The sequence below is a fragment of the Vombatus ursinus genome, unplaced genomic scaffold, assembly GCF_900497805.2.
Source record: "Vombatus ursinus unplaced genomic scaffold, bare-nosed wombat genome assembly UNPS02014798.1, whole genome shotgun sequence".
Lineage (NCBI taxonomy): Eukaryota > Metazoa > Chordata > Mammalia > Diprotodontia > Vombatidae > Vombatus > Vombatus ursinus.
The window spans coordinates 12,849,990-12,868,060 of record NW_020954576.1 but is presented as its reverse complement, the minus strand read 5'-3'; the positions used below and the strand labels follow the sequence as shown (position 1 = coordinate 12,868,060).

Below are 18,071 nucleotides of genomic sequence, written 5' to 3'. Positions count from 1 at the left end.
TGGAACACAAAAAAAGAGATATGTAACAATAATCTTAACCATCTATCCCTGTAGCATTACTCCGAAGCAAAGGCTTGTAACAGTGGTCTTCCCTGGCTATAAAGAATCAAATGTGACAAATCTAAAGACTAAAATGCAGAATATATCTAGGAATATTCTAAATCTATTGCAAATACAAAGTCCCCAATACGTTAAACAAATTTGTTTTGAAGAGTATATCCCTGCTTCATGTGAAACCAAGAAGGAAGAATGAGCCAAGTTAGTTAAATAGTTTAATCAGAGCAGTTTTACAATTCTAAAATTAACAGGCAGATTTGGTAATAAAAGAGCTCCAATGTTAGCAAAATGATCTTGCTTCCATTCTGAATCTTTCTTTTTATTTGTAAATACTGGCATTACAATTTAAAAGGACTCAAAATGGAGTGATGTATACATCATCATCATCATCATCATCATCATCATCTATGTTCTGTGATGCAACTGATGAAATCCCTGAATGGATATTGCTTCAGCTTTGATTTTAAAAAATGGCCTGACACAAAGAACGTCCTTATTCCACAACCAATCACAGGTGGCCCAAAAAAAAAGGAAAAAAAATTGAAAACTACTGTCAAGTTCATAATGTACCACATTGTTGGCTGATGACACTGGCTCCAAATGTACAATAAAGCCCACAACACTTTATTACTATGAATATAATTATCGTGAAAATTCTCTCACGTTGATCAACTTGCTTCTGAAGCTTTTCTTTGTTTAAACTTGCATAATAAACATGCAATGAATTATTTCTTTTGAAAGTGTGTTTTTGCAGTCTTTTTGTTTTCATACAAAGATTTCATAAAGTTGCAGTGTTGCATCAGAGCATTACCAAAAAAAAGAGCAAGAGCAAATGGGGAGGGTCAAAGTGAATATAGCTGAATGAGAATCGTTGACACCACAGGCCTGTTAAAAAAGTGCACAAACTTCTTTTGTTACCCTCCCCCACCAAAACTAATAAAAAATAAAGAAAAGAAAAACAACTCACAAAATAAATCTAAATGAGAAGGGACGACATAAAGAAAATAAAGATGCTTTTTTTTTTCCATGCACTCATCTTCTGCATAGCTCAACCCACATATAGTAAGGCACTATTTCCCATCATGACTGGTGTCCACAAGAATCCATTACAGTGCTCCAGTGCTTTGTGAACTATAGATAGTTCCTTCCAGGATGATGAAATAAAGAGACTGAATGAGTGTGGATGTCTCGTAGCCCAAAGAGTCTTCTGGCAGTCTCAGAAGAAAAAAACTCTCTGTGTATATATGTTATGCATGGTTGCAGAGAGTGTCTGGAATGGTGTTTTCTTCCAGAGCTATTTCTGTGTGTATAATGTGTGTGAATCTGGATTGTTCTTCAGTCTGTGTTCTCAAAGAAAATACACAGGGTGGGGGGAAAAGCACAGTCAGATCTTCATAAAGAAAGCTTCAAGGTTTCCTGAAAGCATAGAACTTCAGTGATCTACAAAATTGACTTGAGAGAGAGAGGGATCAGTTTTCAAGAGCTGAATACATTCTGACTTTAATTGAGCTGGTCTTCATACTGTTTTCGGAAGCAGTCACCTGCCGGGAAAAACTCCCAACACCTTTCTTGATACATCTTCCATACATAAGATTCCTAAAAGAATTTAAAGGGAATTTATTAATATTGTAACTTTACTCAAATTGCTAAAAGCATAAGGCTAAAATAAACTTCAAGTTTTATGTTGTCTATATCTCATGCAATTAAGAGGTGGAGATTTTCCCAATTCATTAATAATTTTCCTTACCTAGCTATAACATATTTATGTATATCAAGTTTTTCAATAAACATTACTTCATCAAATAATGAAAAAAAATGGCAAATAGTTTCAAGCATCTTACTATTCAACATCCCTGAAGAGAAATGTAGTATCTCCAAGGAACTGTCTTCTTGACCATAAATGAATGATTATAAGATACTTCTTTTATTAGACCAATCTTTGTGTGTTTTTAAACTTTTACTCTTTATTTTATCATAACTACTTAAAATTCAAATTGAATCACAATAGGAAGAGATCCAAATTTATGTGAGGAAAATTTCAAATGGCACAAAAAGAGATCTTGAATATTTTCCAATTATTCCCTAATTCAATTGTTTCAATTTGATTCACCCGTTATGATGATCTCAGTATTCTGAAAGACAAGCCACATGAGATGTCAGTTATAAATGTATAATCCTCTCATGACGGGCATTGCTAAACTCAATAGCCTGAGTATTTTTAGCTGAACATACAATGATAATTTGTTTACCCTATTTCAACCAAAGTCACTGCAATCCTTTATCACATACCAAAGACCAACTTCCATACTTCAATGATCCATGACTCCATCTATGATGAGGATGTTTGAACACATCTAGGCTGGTCCTCAAACAAAAGGCACAGAGCCCTTCTCCAGGTCGACATGGGAAGCTCTTCCAGCTTAGGGAACTCTGGTTTGTGCCCCACTGGCAGAGCTCTTGAGAACCCAAGGTCACACTCACATTATATTAAAGCATTAGAAAAAGACTGGATGTATATACCTCCACCAATGATAATAGGAATTTTATCTTTAGCATAGACTGAGGCTCAGATCAGTCCCTAATTTAGCCTTGCTAAGTTTAATATACATATTTAGTTCCCATATTGAGAGTTTTGTGCATACAATGCATGTCTACCAGTGTGGCATAGCGGGGGCAGGGGAAGGAGAGAGGAAGACAGAGAGAGAGAGACAGAGAAAGAGAGAGAGACAGAGAGAGAGACAGGGAGAGACAGAGAGAGAGAGAGAGAGACAGAGAGAGACAGAGAGAGAGACAGAGAGAGAGAGAGGAGAGAGAGACAGAGAGACAGAGAGAGAGAGAGAGAGAGAGAGACAGAGAGACAGAGAGACAGAGAGAGAGAGAGACAGAGAGACAGAGAGAGAGAAAGAACAGCAGCAGCCTCTGGGGCCAGGAAGAGTGTGTTTTGTTTGTGACTGGTCTCTGACTGGCTGTGTGATCTCGGCCAAGTCACATAACCTCATGGTCTTGGTAACATCTAAGACTAAAAGTTGCAAAGATTGTGCAAACTTTCTTTGAAAGAGGGAGTTTTCTCATCTGAGAATGCCCTATACCAGATAAATCACAAAGTCAGCTTCTATCTTCACTCTCATACACTGATGTGATGATTACCTACCTGTCCTGTGTGCTCTGTTTCATCTTTGTTTATGAGATACATAAGAAAAAACCTATAAACACAGAAAGAGTTGTAAGCATGTCAGAGAAATGGATTGAAGTAAATAGTGATACACACTGCAATTGTCCAATTACAATAGGTACTGGAGAAAAATCCAAAAAGTCAATTTTTTTTAACTAGCATTTTAATTTAAGTGTTTTAAAGGTTGACAAATAGCCCCAAATGCCAAAATATAGCCATATATGTACTTCTACTTGATGTGAAAATTGGCTCAGAAACCTGGTAATAATAACATTTTTTCTACTTTCTTTTCATTTTATCTGGTCCCAAATGCCTTCAAACCTTCTCTTTTTAAGGAAGTCATATTAAGAAAAAACTTTGGTGACACTTCCTGATTTGCTCAGAAAGTTCCTCATTTTAATGTATTTGACACATTTTTTTCAGGTATGAGGATCTCTTTTTAACATAAAAATAGTTCATGGACCCCTATAATAACTCTGGCTCACATTACTCAAGATAAAGTGGCAGGATTCATACTGTTTTTCCAAAGTAAAAGGGATTCCTTCTACCCAAGCATAGTGAGAGGAGCCAGCATTCTCAAGACAGGGGACTAATGCACACCAGGGTTTCTACCCTTTTCCATTTCTTTTTCTAAGAAGGTATCATTCAAATTAAGAGCCACACTACCATATCTGTGTATGCATGTATGTATATATGTGTACATATATGTGTGTAGGTATGTATATGTATGTAATTATAATTTTAAGGGAGAAAAATAGCTTTTTTTTCTTGGGCTGAATTATTCAATGCCAGAGTATACACTCTATAAGCAAAGAACAGTGTCTCTTCTTCCTGGATGGTCCTTCCCTGATGAGATTGAGGAATAAATTGCTGGATATCAGGAGAGATGGAAGAGTCTGTAGCTGGTGCACTTACAGATAATTAGCCAAGTTGTGCTCCTGTAGGGTGTGTGTTTCAAAACCATGTGGCACTGTATCGAAATAATCATTGCCTATCCCACAGATGAAGCACTTAGTCTAAAAGACGAAAAGAAATGTTCAAAACGTCAGAGAATTCAACTAAAATGGTAGAAACAAACATCCTATGAAACTACCATTTGTCTACAGTTGTGCTAAATGCCATGTTCAGTACATGATAATGGAAAGGTTGTATTTTATAAACTAAGTATGAGTAGTTCTAACATGTGAAGAAAAATGTAAAATGACCATCTTTAAAGAAGAACATATTTTCCCATAAGGATGGCCAAAGCAAATCGAACAACTGTAATTTATTTTCTCTGCTCCCCCCAACCTTGGGATGAAATAAATTTCAAAAACTGTCACCAAGTAACTGGTTTTATCATCCTCTCTCAGGCCAATACAAGTATCTATCGGAGGCAGTGTCCTGTAGATCGTTTTGCAGGGTTGTCAGTCACTAAGAACTCTTGACTGATAGACTGATGGAATCAAACTATGTAAATCTTAAGTATGGCTGAAATTTCTTTTTTTTAAACATTAGCTTCCTATGCACTGTCCTTATTTGACCTTGGATGCTCAGGACTACGTATCTTCCTCTCACATTAACAGAATGAAGTGTGATTATGATGCCCTAAAACTTGAATAACTGAAAAAAAATCTACCTTTTCTTGTTCCTGGCCCAACTACTACTTACTGTAAGATAATTTACACTTAGGAATTTCAGAGGACAATTAAGCACAGGTAGATCTACTGTGCAGATGGCATATCACTCATTACTTTTATTCTCCTTTCTAGAAACTAAGGTCAATGAGAGAGTAAAACAAAATTGCCATATATTTTCTCTTCCTTATATTCATGTCTCTTTCACTAATGAAAAGATAAGAAAGAAATGACCCACAAATATAGTCAAAGAGATCTAATTTCTATCTAATTTCTTACCTCCATGTCTTCTTTAACTTGTTCTTGCTGGTCTCTTAATTCACCAAAGGCATCAATAATTAAACCTGGCATTAAATAAAGATAATGTTTAACTTTCATCAACAAGGGAATAATGAAATGAGTAAGCTGCTGGTCCTACTAAGAAATGATCAAATGCAAAGCAACTTCTGAAAATATAGAAATCTAAAAATACAAATATCATTTAGATCAGTGACTGAAATATTATTAATAGTACCACAGGTATATATAATACATTTCATTAGGGTTTATACCCAGAGAATTTTAAATTTAATTTTTTAAAGGTGAACATTTATGAAACAGTCACAAGGGCCATTATTTTTGTTGCTTAGAGGGAGCTATATGGCACAGCGCATGGAGCACTGGACTTGGAGTCAGGAAGTCTAAGGTTTAAATCTTGCCTCATATACTTACTAGCTGTGAGATGCTAGGTAAGTCACTTGCCCTTGTTCAGCCTCAGTTTCTTCAAATGTAAAGAGGATAATTAAAACATCTACCTCCTAAGGTTGTTGCAAGGATCAAATGAGACATTTATAAAAGCACTCTGCAAATCCTTAAGTGCTCTGTAAGTGCTATTACCATTGTTAAATTAAATTTTAACTAAATTGATTTTTTAACAACTAAACTTTACTAAAAAACACACAAATACTTTGAAAAGTAGTCCTTTTAATCAAATCTTCTCCATCTCCTTTGCCCTAAAATACAGGTTCAATGCCTTTTTTAGTCTTTTTCTATTTGTTTATTTATTGATACCTGGCAAAATATCTTCTTTCCAACTGGACACCCCTCCTCTTAGCTCTGCACTTTGCTAAGAAGTCCTGGTGGTAGAGTTTAAGGACTCGAGACCAGAAGCACATCCTTTTCAAATTTAACATTTTAGCTTTTTTGCCTTTAATCATTCATTAAATCAAGAAATATTTATTAACTGACTACCTTATGTCAAGTACTGTGCTAGGCACTGGAGGTAGAAGGACAAAATAACACAGTACAAATTCCCATCCTTACCAAATACATTCTATTGCTGGGACATTATATTTTTTTTGGGGGGGGGGGCTAGGCAATGGGGTTAAGTGACTTGCCCAGGGTCACACAGCTAGTAAGTGCTATGTGTCTGAGGTCAGATTTGAACTCAGGTCCTCCTGAATCCAGGGCCAGTGCTCTATCCAATGTGCCACATAGCTGTACCATGGACATTATATTAATATGTAGCTATATATAAAACATAAACAAAATGGATATCAGATAACCTTGTGGGACCAAAATCTATGAGAGAAACTGGGCTGGATATATATGTCTGGGAATCATCTGTGTGGATTTTTAAGATCATCAAGTGAGAGACTTGAAAGAAGCAAGTCAGGACAGAGAGCCTTGGGAAATAACATAGTTTAGGAGTGTGATGTGGATGATGACCCAAGAAAGGAGAATAAGAAGGAGTCATCAGATACCTAAGTAGTGTAGTGCATATAGCACTGGGTCTAGAATTAGGAAGATTGTTCTTCATGAGTTCAAATCCAGACTCAGACACTTGTGTGACCCTAGGCAAATCACTTAACCCTGTTTACCTCAGTTTCTCATCTGTAAAAAAAAATGAGCTGGAGAAGAAATTGGCAAACCACTCTAGTATCTCTGCCAAGAAAACCTCAAATGTGGTCATAGAGAGTTGGAAACAACTGAAAAATGACTGAACAACAATAAATGTCACAAAAACTCAGAGAGGAGAATGTATCTAGGAGAAAAGGGTAATCATCAGTGTCAAATGGTGCACAGAGATCAAGAAAGGTGAATTTAATCATTGGTAACTTTGGAGAAAGAAGTATTGGTTGAATGATAAGACTGAAAGCCAGAATGCAAAGTGTTTAGAAGACAGTTAAAGGAAAGCAATGAGAGTGATCAGTGTAGATATTTTTTGAGGAAATTTTGCTGAGGAATGGAAGGGAGACATTAGATGATAGCTAACGGGGATAGTAGGGTCTAATGAGGGTTCCTTAAGGATGAGAAGAACTTGAACTTGTATCTAAGTAGCAGGAAATGAAGCCATAGATAGGGAGAAATAAACTGATAATTAGCCCCCCAAAAAAGATAAGATAGAGGCGACAATCTACATGAGAAGTCTGGAGGAGATAGGATACAGGATATGTGAAGAAGAGTTGTTGTTGGTGAAGAGAAACCCTTTTTATCTTCCTTTTCCATGCCAACCAGAGCCTAGGACCACAAGCTACAAGCTGAACCATGGAAAACAAAGTAGCCAGAGGAGTCAAAGTGGAAAAATTATCTGGGTGATTCTTTCCTGACATGGCTACAACTTCCTGTTGAAGCCTCTTGGGTGCAGAGGGGTAGGGTAGATAGCCTGCCTGATAATGATAGGAACTGTGTTCCTCTATGTAGCAGGACCACCAGAGCCAGTGAGATGATGCTGAGGGAGGTTTGGAAGAGGATTGTAGAGGTACTGACCAAGCACCACATAGAGCTTCTTCTTGCTGCTAGAGCAGAGGGGAAGTGCTCCAGGAGTGGAAGAATGAAGCAGGAGTGGCAGCATTGACTCTGGTAACCAAAAGTCCCTACAGCCTGAGAAAGGTGCCTAAGGTCCTGGGGCCTTAGAACTGCTGACATATGGTGGGGTGTGCTTTAGCACGTCTGGCATACCCTGCATATACACCTATGGCTAGTACATTTGCTGCTTCTACCACGGAAGCTATATTAATGAACTCTTTCAGGTTATAGGGGATATACTTCATTAAGTTTCTTCTGTACTGTACTACATTTTACCTTAATAAAAGATAGATAACATTTACATAGTGTTTTAAGATTTGCAAAGCGTTTTATAAATATTATCTCATTTGATCCTCATAACAATCCTGAGAGGTAGGTACTATTATTATCGTCATTTTACAGATGAGGAAGCTGAGACAGACATAGATTAAGTAACTTAATTAAGTGACTTAGTTAAGTGAATGAGCCTGCATTTGAACTCTGGTCTTCTTAACTAGCCACTAAGCCACCAGCTGCCTCTCCTAGCCTAAAACTATGAATTTTCAGAAGTGTATCTAAAATGAGAAGTTAAGGGAAGGGAATTTATGTTTTAATCTGGTATATCTGGTTGGGTTTCAAGGATTATAGATAACAACTGCTGTAATTTTGTCATCTATTTCATTACTGAGAAAACTAATCATTGTGGTACAGTGGATTAAAGATCACTACAAGTCAAAACTGGGTTCAGATTCAGAGTCTGTGATATACTGACTGCATGGTCTTGGGCAATCCCTTCATTGCTCTGAACTTCAGTTCCTTCATTTGAAAATGGGATAATAACAATCTGCTACCTATTTTGAAGGGTTGTTGTGAGTAGAAAGTGCTTAAAAGTTTTAAAGAAAAGTGAGCTATAACTTAGCAATCTTTACTAGTGATACTTGCAACTTCTCACTTTAAAATAACAGCTCCTTTAGCTAAAAAGCTTAATCATCAATAATAAATATTGTCTCCTTTCTGCACAAAAATCTTTCATACTCCTTCACATTTCACCAACTGAGCCAATCTGAAAAAGCAGCTGGGATTCTGTGGCCTAACTCCAGTCCTATTTTCTCACATTTATGACCCTGGTCCCATAGAAACATATTGATGAGGCATCACTGCGGAAAATGGAATCTGCAGAGAAAATACAGAGTAAGACATCTGATCTAATGCATATACCTTGAATATTACCCCTTTTAGAGTAATATACATTTTGTTCACAATGAACATACTGAAAGATACAAGACTTTGCCAGAAATAGTTAAAAGCCTTACCCAAACACAGCATGTTTTAATGGATTTCTTAATGATGAAATTCAAAGATAATCTTCAGTTTCAGTGCAGATGAAGTGCAGGGAGAACATGGACACATACCTTGTATGATGGCCAGAAGAATGACAATTACAAAAAAGAAGAAGGTGATATCAAAGATGATTCGATAGATCTCATATTCATCTCCTGCTGGATCTTCAATTTCATCCCCAATACCACCACCAGCACGTACCCCAACATACATATGGAACATATAGCACTGGAAAACACAATAATGACAAATGACATTTATGTAGTGCTTTACAATCTGCAAAATGCTTTACATTAATTATGTCACTGTAGCAGCTAAAAAGGACTTAAATATTGAAGTTCCTTCTGTAGGATCAGAGCCAGGATTTGAAACTGTCACTCTAACTCCAAATGTAGCACTCTATTAATCATGCCTCCCTACCTCTCAGGACAAAACGTCATATGATTCCATACACAACCACATCTATAGGTTTCTCTCACACACATTCCCAATCAAATTTCTGGAAAAGAAGTGGTTAAGAGTTTATGTTTTACCATTAACTCCTCTGATTTCAATATTTGTAAATGTGACACTTTTGGCTTGTGCTTTCTGCTGTCTTTTATACAAACTTTGATTCTGCACATTCTTTCTTAGCACCTTCTGTCTCACTTCAAATGAAATGAAAAATGTCTCACCAGGATCTTGGCTTCAAAGCATCTGGGATGATAAGGTAATTAAATGAAGGAACATATTTAGTTCTTTTTAGCTAAGCTGCTGAAGTTTTCTAAGTATTAGAAATAAAGGAATGAGAGAGGTGGAGCCAAGAGGGAGGAGTAAAGGCAGGGACTTGCCTGAGCTCTTCACCAAACCCCTCTAAATACCTTTCAAAAAAATTCTAGAACCCACAGAAAGACAGAGTGAAACAAATTTCCAGCCTAAGATAACTTGGAAGGATGGCAGGAAATACCTGTTACACCAATGTAAGAGAGGAGCACAAGCCAGCACAGGCTGTGCCAGCACAGACCAGGCTCAGCAAACCCAGAGCAGGCCTTGGGGTGACTGAATCAGTGGCACCAGTGGTGGTTTCTAGACCTCTCAGCCCACAGATGCCAAAGACAATTTAGAAGGTCAGCGGGAAAGGTCTGTCACACCTGGGTGAGAGTGGAGCGCAATCCAGCACAGCCCTGCCCCCAGCAAACCAGAAGCAGGTTTTGGGAGTGACTGAATCAGCAGCAGCAGTGGAAGCAGCTGCTTCTGGAGTTCTCAGCCCACAGACAATAAGGGGGTTAAACAAATGATCAGAAGAAGATTACAGGGGTCTTTTTGCCAGCATAAGGGCGGGACTCTGTTGCTTTGCCCATACTTGGATGTGGGTCACAGACCTGGGTGGCAGTCCCAGGGCAAGGAGGAGCATTAGCACAGCACAGCTTGGGGCCACAGTGGAGGGGGGACCCTCCTCACAGTTCCAGGACAGAAAAGGGTGCTTATGGTTACTCACAGACCATAGCACGGGCCAGGAGAGTAGTGAATACCTCTTCTTAGTTCATATCACCTTGGAAGAACTGAAAACTTATAGGTTCCTAGAAGTATCTCTGAAAACAGCTGCATAAAACCCCTGAAGCTTGGGACAGTATGCCCTCCACCCTGGAAGCAGAGTACTACTTTAGTGAAGAGTAAAAAGTCAACTAATAGGCTGGGAAAATGAGCGATCAAAGGAAAAAAAATCTCTGACTATTTAAAGTTACTATGGTGACAAGGAAGATCAACACACACATTCAGAAGACAACAAAGACAAAGCTCCTATATCCGAAGCCTCTAATAAAAATATGAAATGGTTTCAGGTCATGGAAGAGCTCAAAAAGGATTTTGAAAATCAAATAAGTGAGGTAGAGGAAAAAATGGGTAAAGAAATGACAGTGATGCAAGAAACTAATGAAAGATGAGTCAACAGCTTGTTAAAGGAGACACACAAAAAAATGAAGAAAATAACACCTTAAAAAACAAAGAAGGCCAAACGTTAAAAGAGGTCCAAAAAGCCAATGAGGAGAAGAATGCCTTAAAAAGCAGAACTGGCCAAATGAAAAAGGAAGTCTAAAAGCCCACTGAAGAAAATAATTCCTTAAACATAGGATGGAGTAAATGGAAGCTAATGACTTTATGAGAAATCAAGAAACAGTAAAACAAAACCAGAAGAATGAAAAAATAGAAGACAATGTAAACTATCTCAATGGAAAAACAACTGACCTGGAAAACAGATCCAGAAGAGATAATTTTAAAATTATATAAAAATTATATAATTATAAAAAATCTTCACTCTGTTCCTCCATACATGGCATACCTTAGAACTGGCTGCCTCCTTTGAATGAAATATCCTCCCTCTTTACCCACCTCAGAGTCTTTTCTTTCTTTAAGATGGAGTGCATGCATCATCTTTTCTATGAATCCTTTCTTAATCCCCTTAACTGCTAGTACCTTCCCTCCCAAATTACCTCATATAGGACTACTTTTTATATATTTGTATTTATTTACTTTATATTTATGCTGTATATATATATATATATATATATATTTATATAAGTATGTGTGTATGTATTGGTACTTGTCTGTCCCTTTAGAGTAGAAGTTCCTTGTGAGTAGGGATTTCACTCTGAGTATCTAACAGAATTGCTGGGAAATAGGAGGAACTTTATAAATACATGATGATTTATCAGTCCAATCTTCTTACCATCTCCCAAATACAAATTGTTTATTCATGCTTACATGCCTTTGATTATTCTGTTTCTCATGGCCTAGAGTAGTATTTGAAAAAAAAAACCAATAAATACCTACTGTGTGGGAAATACTGTGCTAGGTACTAGAGATACAAAGACAAAAACAAAATAGCAACTATGTGAAAGGAAAATTTGAGGGAAAACAACACGTACACGGATAAGTATAAATATATAGAAGGTAATTTCAGTTTCTTGAGGAGAGTGCTAGCAACTGAGGACATAAAAGTAACCTCCTACACCAATGCCTTGTTGGTAGAGTTGTGAACTAAACCAACCATTCTGGAGAGCAATTTGGAACTATGCCCAAAGGGCTATAAAACTTCATACCCTTTGACTTAGCAATACCACTTGTAGTCTGTATCCCAAAGAGATCACACAAATGGGAAAAGGACCTACATGTACAAAAATATTTATAGCAGCTCTTTTTGTGGTGGCAAAGAATTGGAAATTGAGGGGATGCACATCAGTTGTGGAATGGCTGAACAAGTTGTGGTATGTGAATGTAATGGAATACTATTGTGTTATAAGAAATGATGAACAAGCAGACTTCAGAAAAACATGGAAAGACTTGTATGGTCTGATGCTGAGTGAAGTGAGCAGAACCAGGAGAACATTGTACACAATAACAGCCACGTTGTGTGATGATTAGCTTTGACAGACATCTCTTCTTAGCAATACAAGGATCCAAAAGACTCATGATGGAAAATGCTATCCACATCCAGAGAAAAAACTTTGGAGTTTGAATGCAGATCGAAGTGGTGGGATTGGGATCTGGGCCCCAGAAAGGAAAAACCTTGGACTTTCCCACATGGCTAAATCTCTAGCATTCCCCTGAGGCTACAGTCTTATCAACTGGCCTTTCAATGTGGCTCCACCCAATCTCCCCTCCATTGTCTTACCTCACTATGGCCCCTGGCCATTTCCCACACTTAATCCTAGCAAGGCTCCATTGTCCAGGTCCCAGGAGTTCTGTTTGCCCCAAGCTTGCTGGCCACTCCCATCCAGATCTCCTTAGGCCCTTCCTCCGCCACCCCAAACTACATGGCCACTCCTAGATCCCTCCCACAGTCTTTCTGTATATAAGGTCCATCTTGTCCCCATTAAGATGCTTAGATTCTTATAATCTAGCCACTGGTCAGATTCTTATAATCTAGCCACTGCTTACCCATGTTCAGACTCCTTAAGAGTCTGCCCAATATGACAGATGTTCTAATAAACCTTGTCTTTGGCCGCAAGAAGGCTTGGGTCGAATTCTTTGGGCTGGACCTGCGTGTTGTGATTTTGGGGCCCCAGTACCCCTGAACCCCTAAACCGCATCAGAAGCATATTATTTGCTGTCTTTTTTTTTTTGGTTTCTTCTTTCTTGTGGTTTCTCCCATTGGTTCTAATTCTTCACAACCTGACTAATGTGAAAATAGGTTTAGTATGAATGTATATGTAGAGCCTATATCAAATTGTATGCCATCTGAGGGAGTGGGGAGGGAAGGGAGGAGGAGAAAATTAGAACTCAAAATCTTATGGAAGTGAATGTTGAAAACTAAAAATGTGAACTCTAACTTTTTTGAAATAAAGCTTTTGGAAAAAAAAAAACCTCTTTTTTTTCTCATTGTAAAAGGGTGTCAGGCAGCGATTTGGGTGTAGCTTCAAGAATACAAGACAAAGTCTCCAACTCTACTTCTTATAGATGCAAAGAGACATAGTCAATTGACTATGACTAAAGAAAACAGACTTGACTTGGAATACTCTTTGCAGCGCTCTTGTTGTTCATCCCTGCTTCTCTAAGACAAATGACAAACATCATCAGGGTGAAATCTTGACTTGCAAGTGGCTTGGATTTGGGTGAGGCAGAGTTTTGCAAAGTGACACAAAGTCACTTGCAAAATGGCAATACAAAGGTCAAGATGACTGTGGATGGCCCAGGATTCAGTGGGTGACCTTAGCCTTTTTAAATTAAGGTCTTTCCCAGGTCTCAGTTTGTCTGAGGCAACACCCATTCAATGACTAAGGGGTAGGTAAGAATTGAGACAAAAGATGGCCCCATTTACCATCACAAAGATATCAGTCTGGGAGAGGAAGACCCTCAGAGTTTCTGGTCACAAAGAGAAAACAATTGCTATTTACACAGTCATTCTAAGCCACCAAAACCTAAATAAAGAGTCTCTAAGGCTTGGGCTGGGGGTATGATTGGCCATTCTATGAAAGGCAGAATGATTTGGGTTTAAGGGCATAATCAAGTAGCTCCATTTAAAACACAATGGACTTTTTAAGGCCTATTTTTCAGAACTACATTTCAAAAAAATTAAAAATGAAAACTGCACAGGGCAAAAAGTAAATTGTCCTAGCTTTTTGAAAAAAAAAAAAGTAAAATAAAAAGGAGGAGGAGAAATACTAATACTAATAATGATAATGATAACAATAACAACAAGTATTATTATTATAGCAGCAATTTCCAACTTCTGCTCGACAGGTTGAGTTCCCAGAGGGCAGCTACTGCTACTCTTAGATAACAAGGCAAAGACAGTTCATACAAAACCTTCTCCTAAGAGCCTGGTTTACTCCTTCACACAAATACAACATCCATGGGAGGAGTAAGCTTAAACTTATACCACAATAGTAGTGAGGCACACGTGTAAGGTATGCATGTTTCTTGAAGTGCTGGCTAAATGTGACTGAGGACCTGGAAGCAGGAAAGAATTAAAATAGTCCTGAGGCTATGGGCTGGCTCATGAAAGAGAGATATATACTCCTTGAAGGGGCAGAAAAAGCTGGTGGCAGAAGCAGCTCTTCTGGGAAGTGGTAAGCAGTTGTTTTGCAGGCAGACAGGTATTCTAGTTAGTATACAATCCCATCAACATGAATTGTCTGGGCTATAAGTATTTCCTCCCAGGGGTAAAAGTCAGGGGAAAGGAAGGTAATAAGCATTTATAAAGAGCCTACTAGCATGCTATATGCCAGGTACTGTGCTGAGCACTTCATAAATATTATTTCATTTGACACTCATAACAACCCTTCAGTTAGGTGATTTGTCCAGATCACATAGCTAGTGTCTGAGGTGGACTGGAACTCAGATCATCCTGACTCCAAGCCCAGGGTTCTACCTCCTGGGCCATCTAACTCCCCAACAAGTGGTAGGGGAGTCTGTAGTATGGGCTGGGGAGTATGGTGTTGGTGTAAAATGAAAGATTTTTTAAAATTTGATATCTACCTTGTTATTTTGTTTAATTAAATATCTTTGCTTTGAATTAATCTATCTTCTGGTTTGGTCTGGGAAAATGGAAATATGGAGTTGAGGTGAACTGTGATTTTAAACTGTGATTTTGAACTGTGGTTTTAAACAGATGCTGACAAAATCAGTACCTTGCAACTGGACGCAGCTTTCAAAAGGCTAACTGAGTAGAGTTTGGACTCTTAAGAATTTAAGTTAGGTTCAAGGTAAAGAACATGGTGGCAAAAGAAGGGACATGCTTAAAGTAGAAGATATGATTTATGAGGGAGTAAGAGTTGTTCCTACAGAAACTGGTGAAGAGACTAATTTTACTATGGCTTATTTCCTTTTATCCACTCCCTGCCTCCCCCATCCCACCCCATCAATTCTAGAAATAATCTATTGCCTATGTTGACTTTAGACAACACTCATTGATACCCAAGAGGACATGCATTCCTTTTTTCTTAGCTCTTTTGCCTAGCAACTGCTATAATTAATAAATAGTTTCTCAGCGGGCTAATAAGGATTCAAATCTGATAACTACCTACCCTGGTTTTCCTTTGAGGTTGAATAAAACCCTTGCATATTTCAGGTCAGTCTTCCTTAGTTTTCTAGAATCATGCTTTCACCAAAGCTCATTTTTTTTTTCTTTTCCTATCTTCTTGAAGGGAGGCTAAAATTCTATCAGGATACTGCTGATTTAATTAGAATCTCAGTCTCAACAGCCACCACAAAAGCAAATAAATAAATAAATCCATTTGGGATTCAGGCAATAAGGTTGTTAAACTGCATACCACAGTGCCACCTGCTGAAAAACCATGAAACTTTATATACTGATGAAGAAAATCAAAAAGATGCCTTGACAGTGAGACACTCATTCAAAATGAATATATAACCTGAAAGAACCAGGCACAGAAACAAAAAAGCAAGAACTAGAGATTTTTCTAACAGGATATTTTCTAATTATGACCTAAAAAATATCATCCTAAAACTAAGCTTCCAGATCTATGCACATGTGCTCATATGTATTCTTCACATATGCCCCTCTTTTATCCACTTCTCCAAGTACAAAACCTGACATATTTCAATAGTATACAGAAACAACTTCACACAGAGTAGGAATATTTCTACTTAACTAAGGTGGAGTGGCATTTATACTTAACAATAATGCAATGAATAAAAAAAACAAATTGACAAAAACAATGGAAAGAACCTACTCGTGCTGGTGCTGAAGTTCAGAGATGAAGCAATCTAAAGCACATATGAAGAATACATCAAGACTGTGGGGAACAAAGGGTCTTGGGAGAAAAGAAAGGAAAGAAAAGAATCTCTATAATTGGATTATACTTAGATTCACATAGGTACACATACAACACGTACAAACGGTATGTATGCGTTATAGAGGATGGGTTTCCAATGTTCCCTTTGCTTAAAAATGGTAACAATATGGAAATTCTTTACAATTCATTGCACATATTGGCTATATACAAAATATCTATAATATATAATAAATGTTAAGTGGAAAAATATAAAAATCAATTCAAAAATAAAATTTAACACTTAATGAATTTGATTTGCCTGGCAATAAAAATTCAGCATATGATCTACTTATTGTAGTGCTTGCCTATAGGCACTGGACATATTTACTTTGGCAAATGTGTGTGTGTGTTGTATATTTAAAGTATATGTCAGAGGTGTGCATATTTAAAGTATATGACTTTAATCAATCACAAGCTTTAATATGCACCTCTTATGTACCAAACACTGTGGGAGACGTCAGGAATACAAAGACAAAATGAAAATAGTGCTCTCAAGAAATTTAGAGTATAGCTAGGAAAGACAATTTGAACATATATAACTATATACAAAAGAAATAAAAGGCAATTTGGGAGAGGATTTGGGAAGAGGGAGAATTAGGAAAACTTCTTGTGCAGAGTGACATTTGAGCTGAGTCTATAGGAGATGGGAGATGGAGGGCTCTGTATGAAAAACAAGACCAATGTTACTAGACCGTATTGTGAACGTAGGGTAATAATACAGAGTAAGGTTGGACAATCTTTAAATAAATGTGAGCTATATCATAGCTCACATTTACATAGTGCTTACTATGTGCCAGACACAGTGCTAAGGACTTTATAATTATTGATTCTCACAACCACCCTGGGAGGTAGATGCTATTATTATCCACATTTTACAGAGGAGGAAACTGAGGCAAACAGAGGTAAAGTGATTTGCTCAGAGTCACACAGCTAGTAAGGGTTCTAAGTCTGAATTTAAATTCAGGTCTTCCTGACTTCAGGCCTAGCGCTCTATATATTGTGCTACCTGTCTGCATATACTTAACTATAAGTAGATCATTTTCTCAGAATGTTTTACTGCCAAGCTAAGCAAATTCTGTTGATGAGAAATTCTTTCAAATTTTCACTTTTTCACTTAACTTTTACCAAATAATATAGATAATTTCATAAATGGAAATGTGCAGTTAATCAGAATCTCTGCAATTTGTTAGGCAAAATTAATATTTAGTCAGATATATGTGTAGGCATACACATGTATGTATTTATGTATGTATGCATGCATGCATACACATTTGGTATAGCTCCAAGATTTTATCAGTGTTGGAAATGCCCATTGTGTAAACTCCCTACACCAATACATTTCAGAAACTCATCTGTAACTTGGAGTTTAAGTGAGTTTCCTAAAGCCATGAGAGGATAATGACTTGCCCATGGTCACAAACTAGTACAGTGTGTATCAGAAGTGCCCTATGATAGGATAACCAGTGAATTAGTTAAGTAGGATTGGATCGTGAACACTGGTATCTACTTTTAGGAAAATATAGTGTAAACATTATACACAGGAAAGTGAAAACTTTTAATTGATTCACTGTAGATCAGTTATTTACCTTTCAAATGTCCAATTGTGATAAAGATACTTCATGTTGATTATTTTTATTTTTAAAATTTATTTTTAAGCATAGTCCTTTTTTTGTTCCAAATTTTTGTTTTATCCCTCTACATCCCCCAAGAAAAACAAAGCCTCTTGCAAATCTGTATAGTCATGCAAAACAAACTTCAGTATTAGCCATGTTCCAAAATTTTTAAAAAAGGTAATAGGAAGAAAGAAAGAAAGAAAGAAAGAAAGAAAGAAAGAAAGAAAGAAAG

The 18,071-nt window shown here is 37.3% G+C and overlaps 1 protein-coding gene across 1 annotated transcript in view; it reads right to left on the bottom strand.

Moving 5' to 3' along the window:
* Positions 1 to 287: 287 nt before the first annotated feature.
* LOC114050041 (ryanodine receptor 2) overlaps positions 288 to 18,071 on the bottom strand; it is an 811,539-nt gene continuing 793,755 nt past the window's right edge. Inside the window, exons 102-106 of the mRNA XM_027871576.1 lie at positions 9,024 to 9,180; positions 5,125 to 5,189; positions 4,145 to 4,245; positions 3,209 to 3,260; positions 288 to 1,653 (exon numbers count right to left, since the gene is read on the bottom strand). Of these exons, the coding sequence (XP_027727377.1) occupies positions 1,558 to 1,653; positions 3,209 to 3,260; positions 4,145 to 4,245; positions 5,125 to 5,189; positions 9,024 to 9,180 (471 nt within the window). The 3' untranslated portion in view covers positions 288 to 1,557. The remainder of the gene's footprint in view (positions 1,654 to 3,208; positions 3,261 to 4,144; positions 4,246 to 5,124; positions 5,190 to 9,023; positions 9,181 to 18,071) is intronic.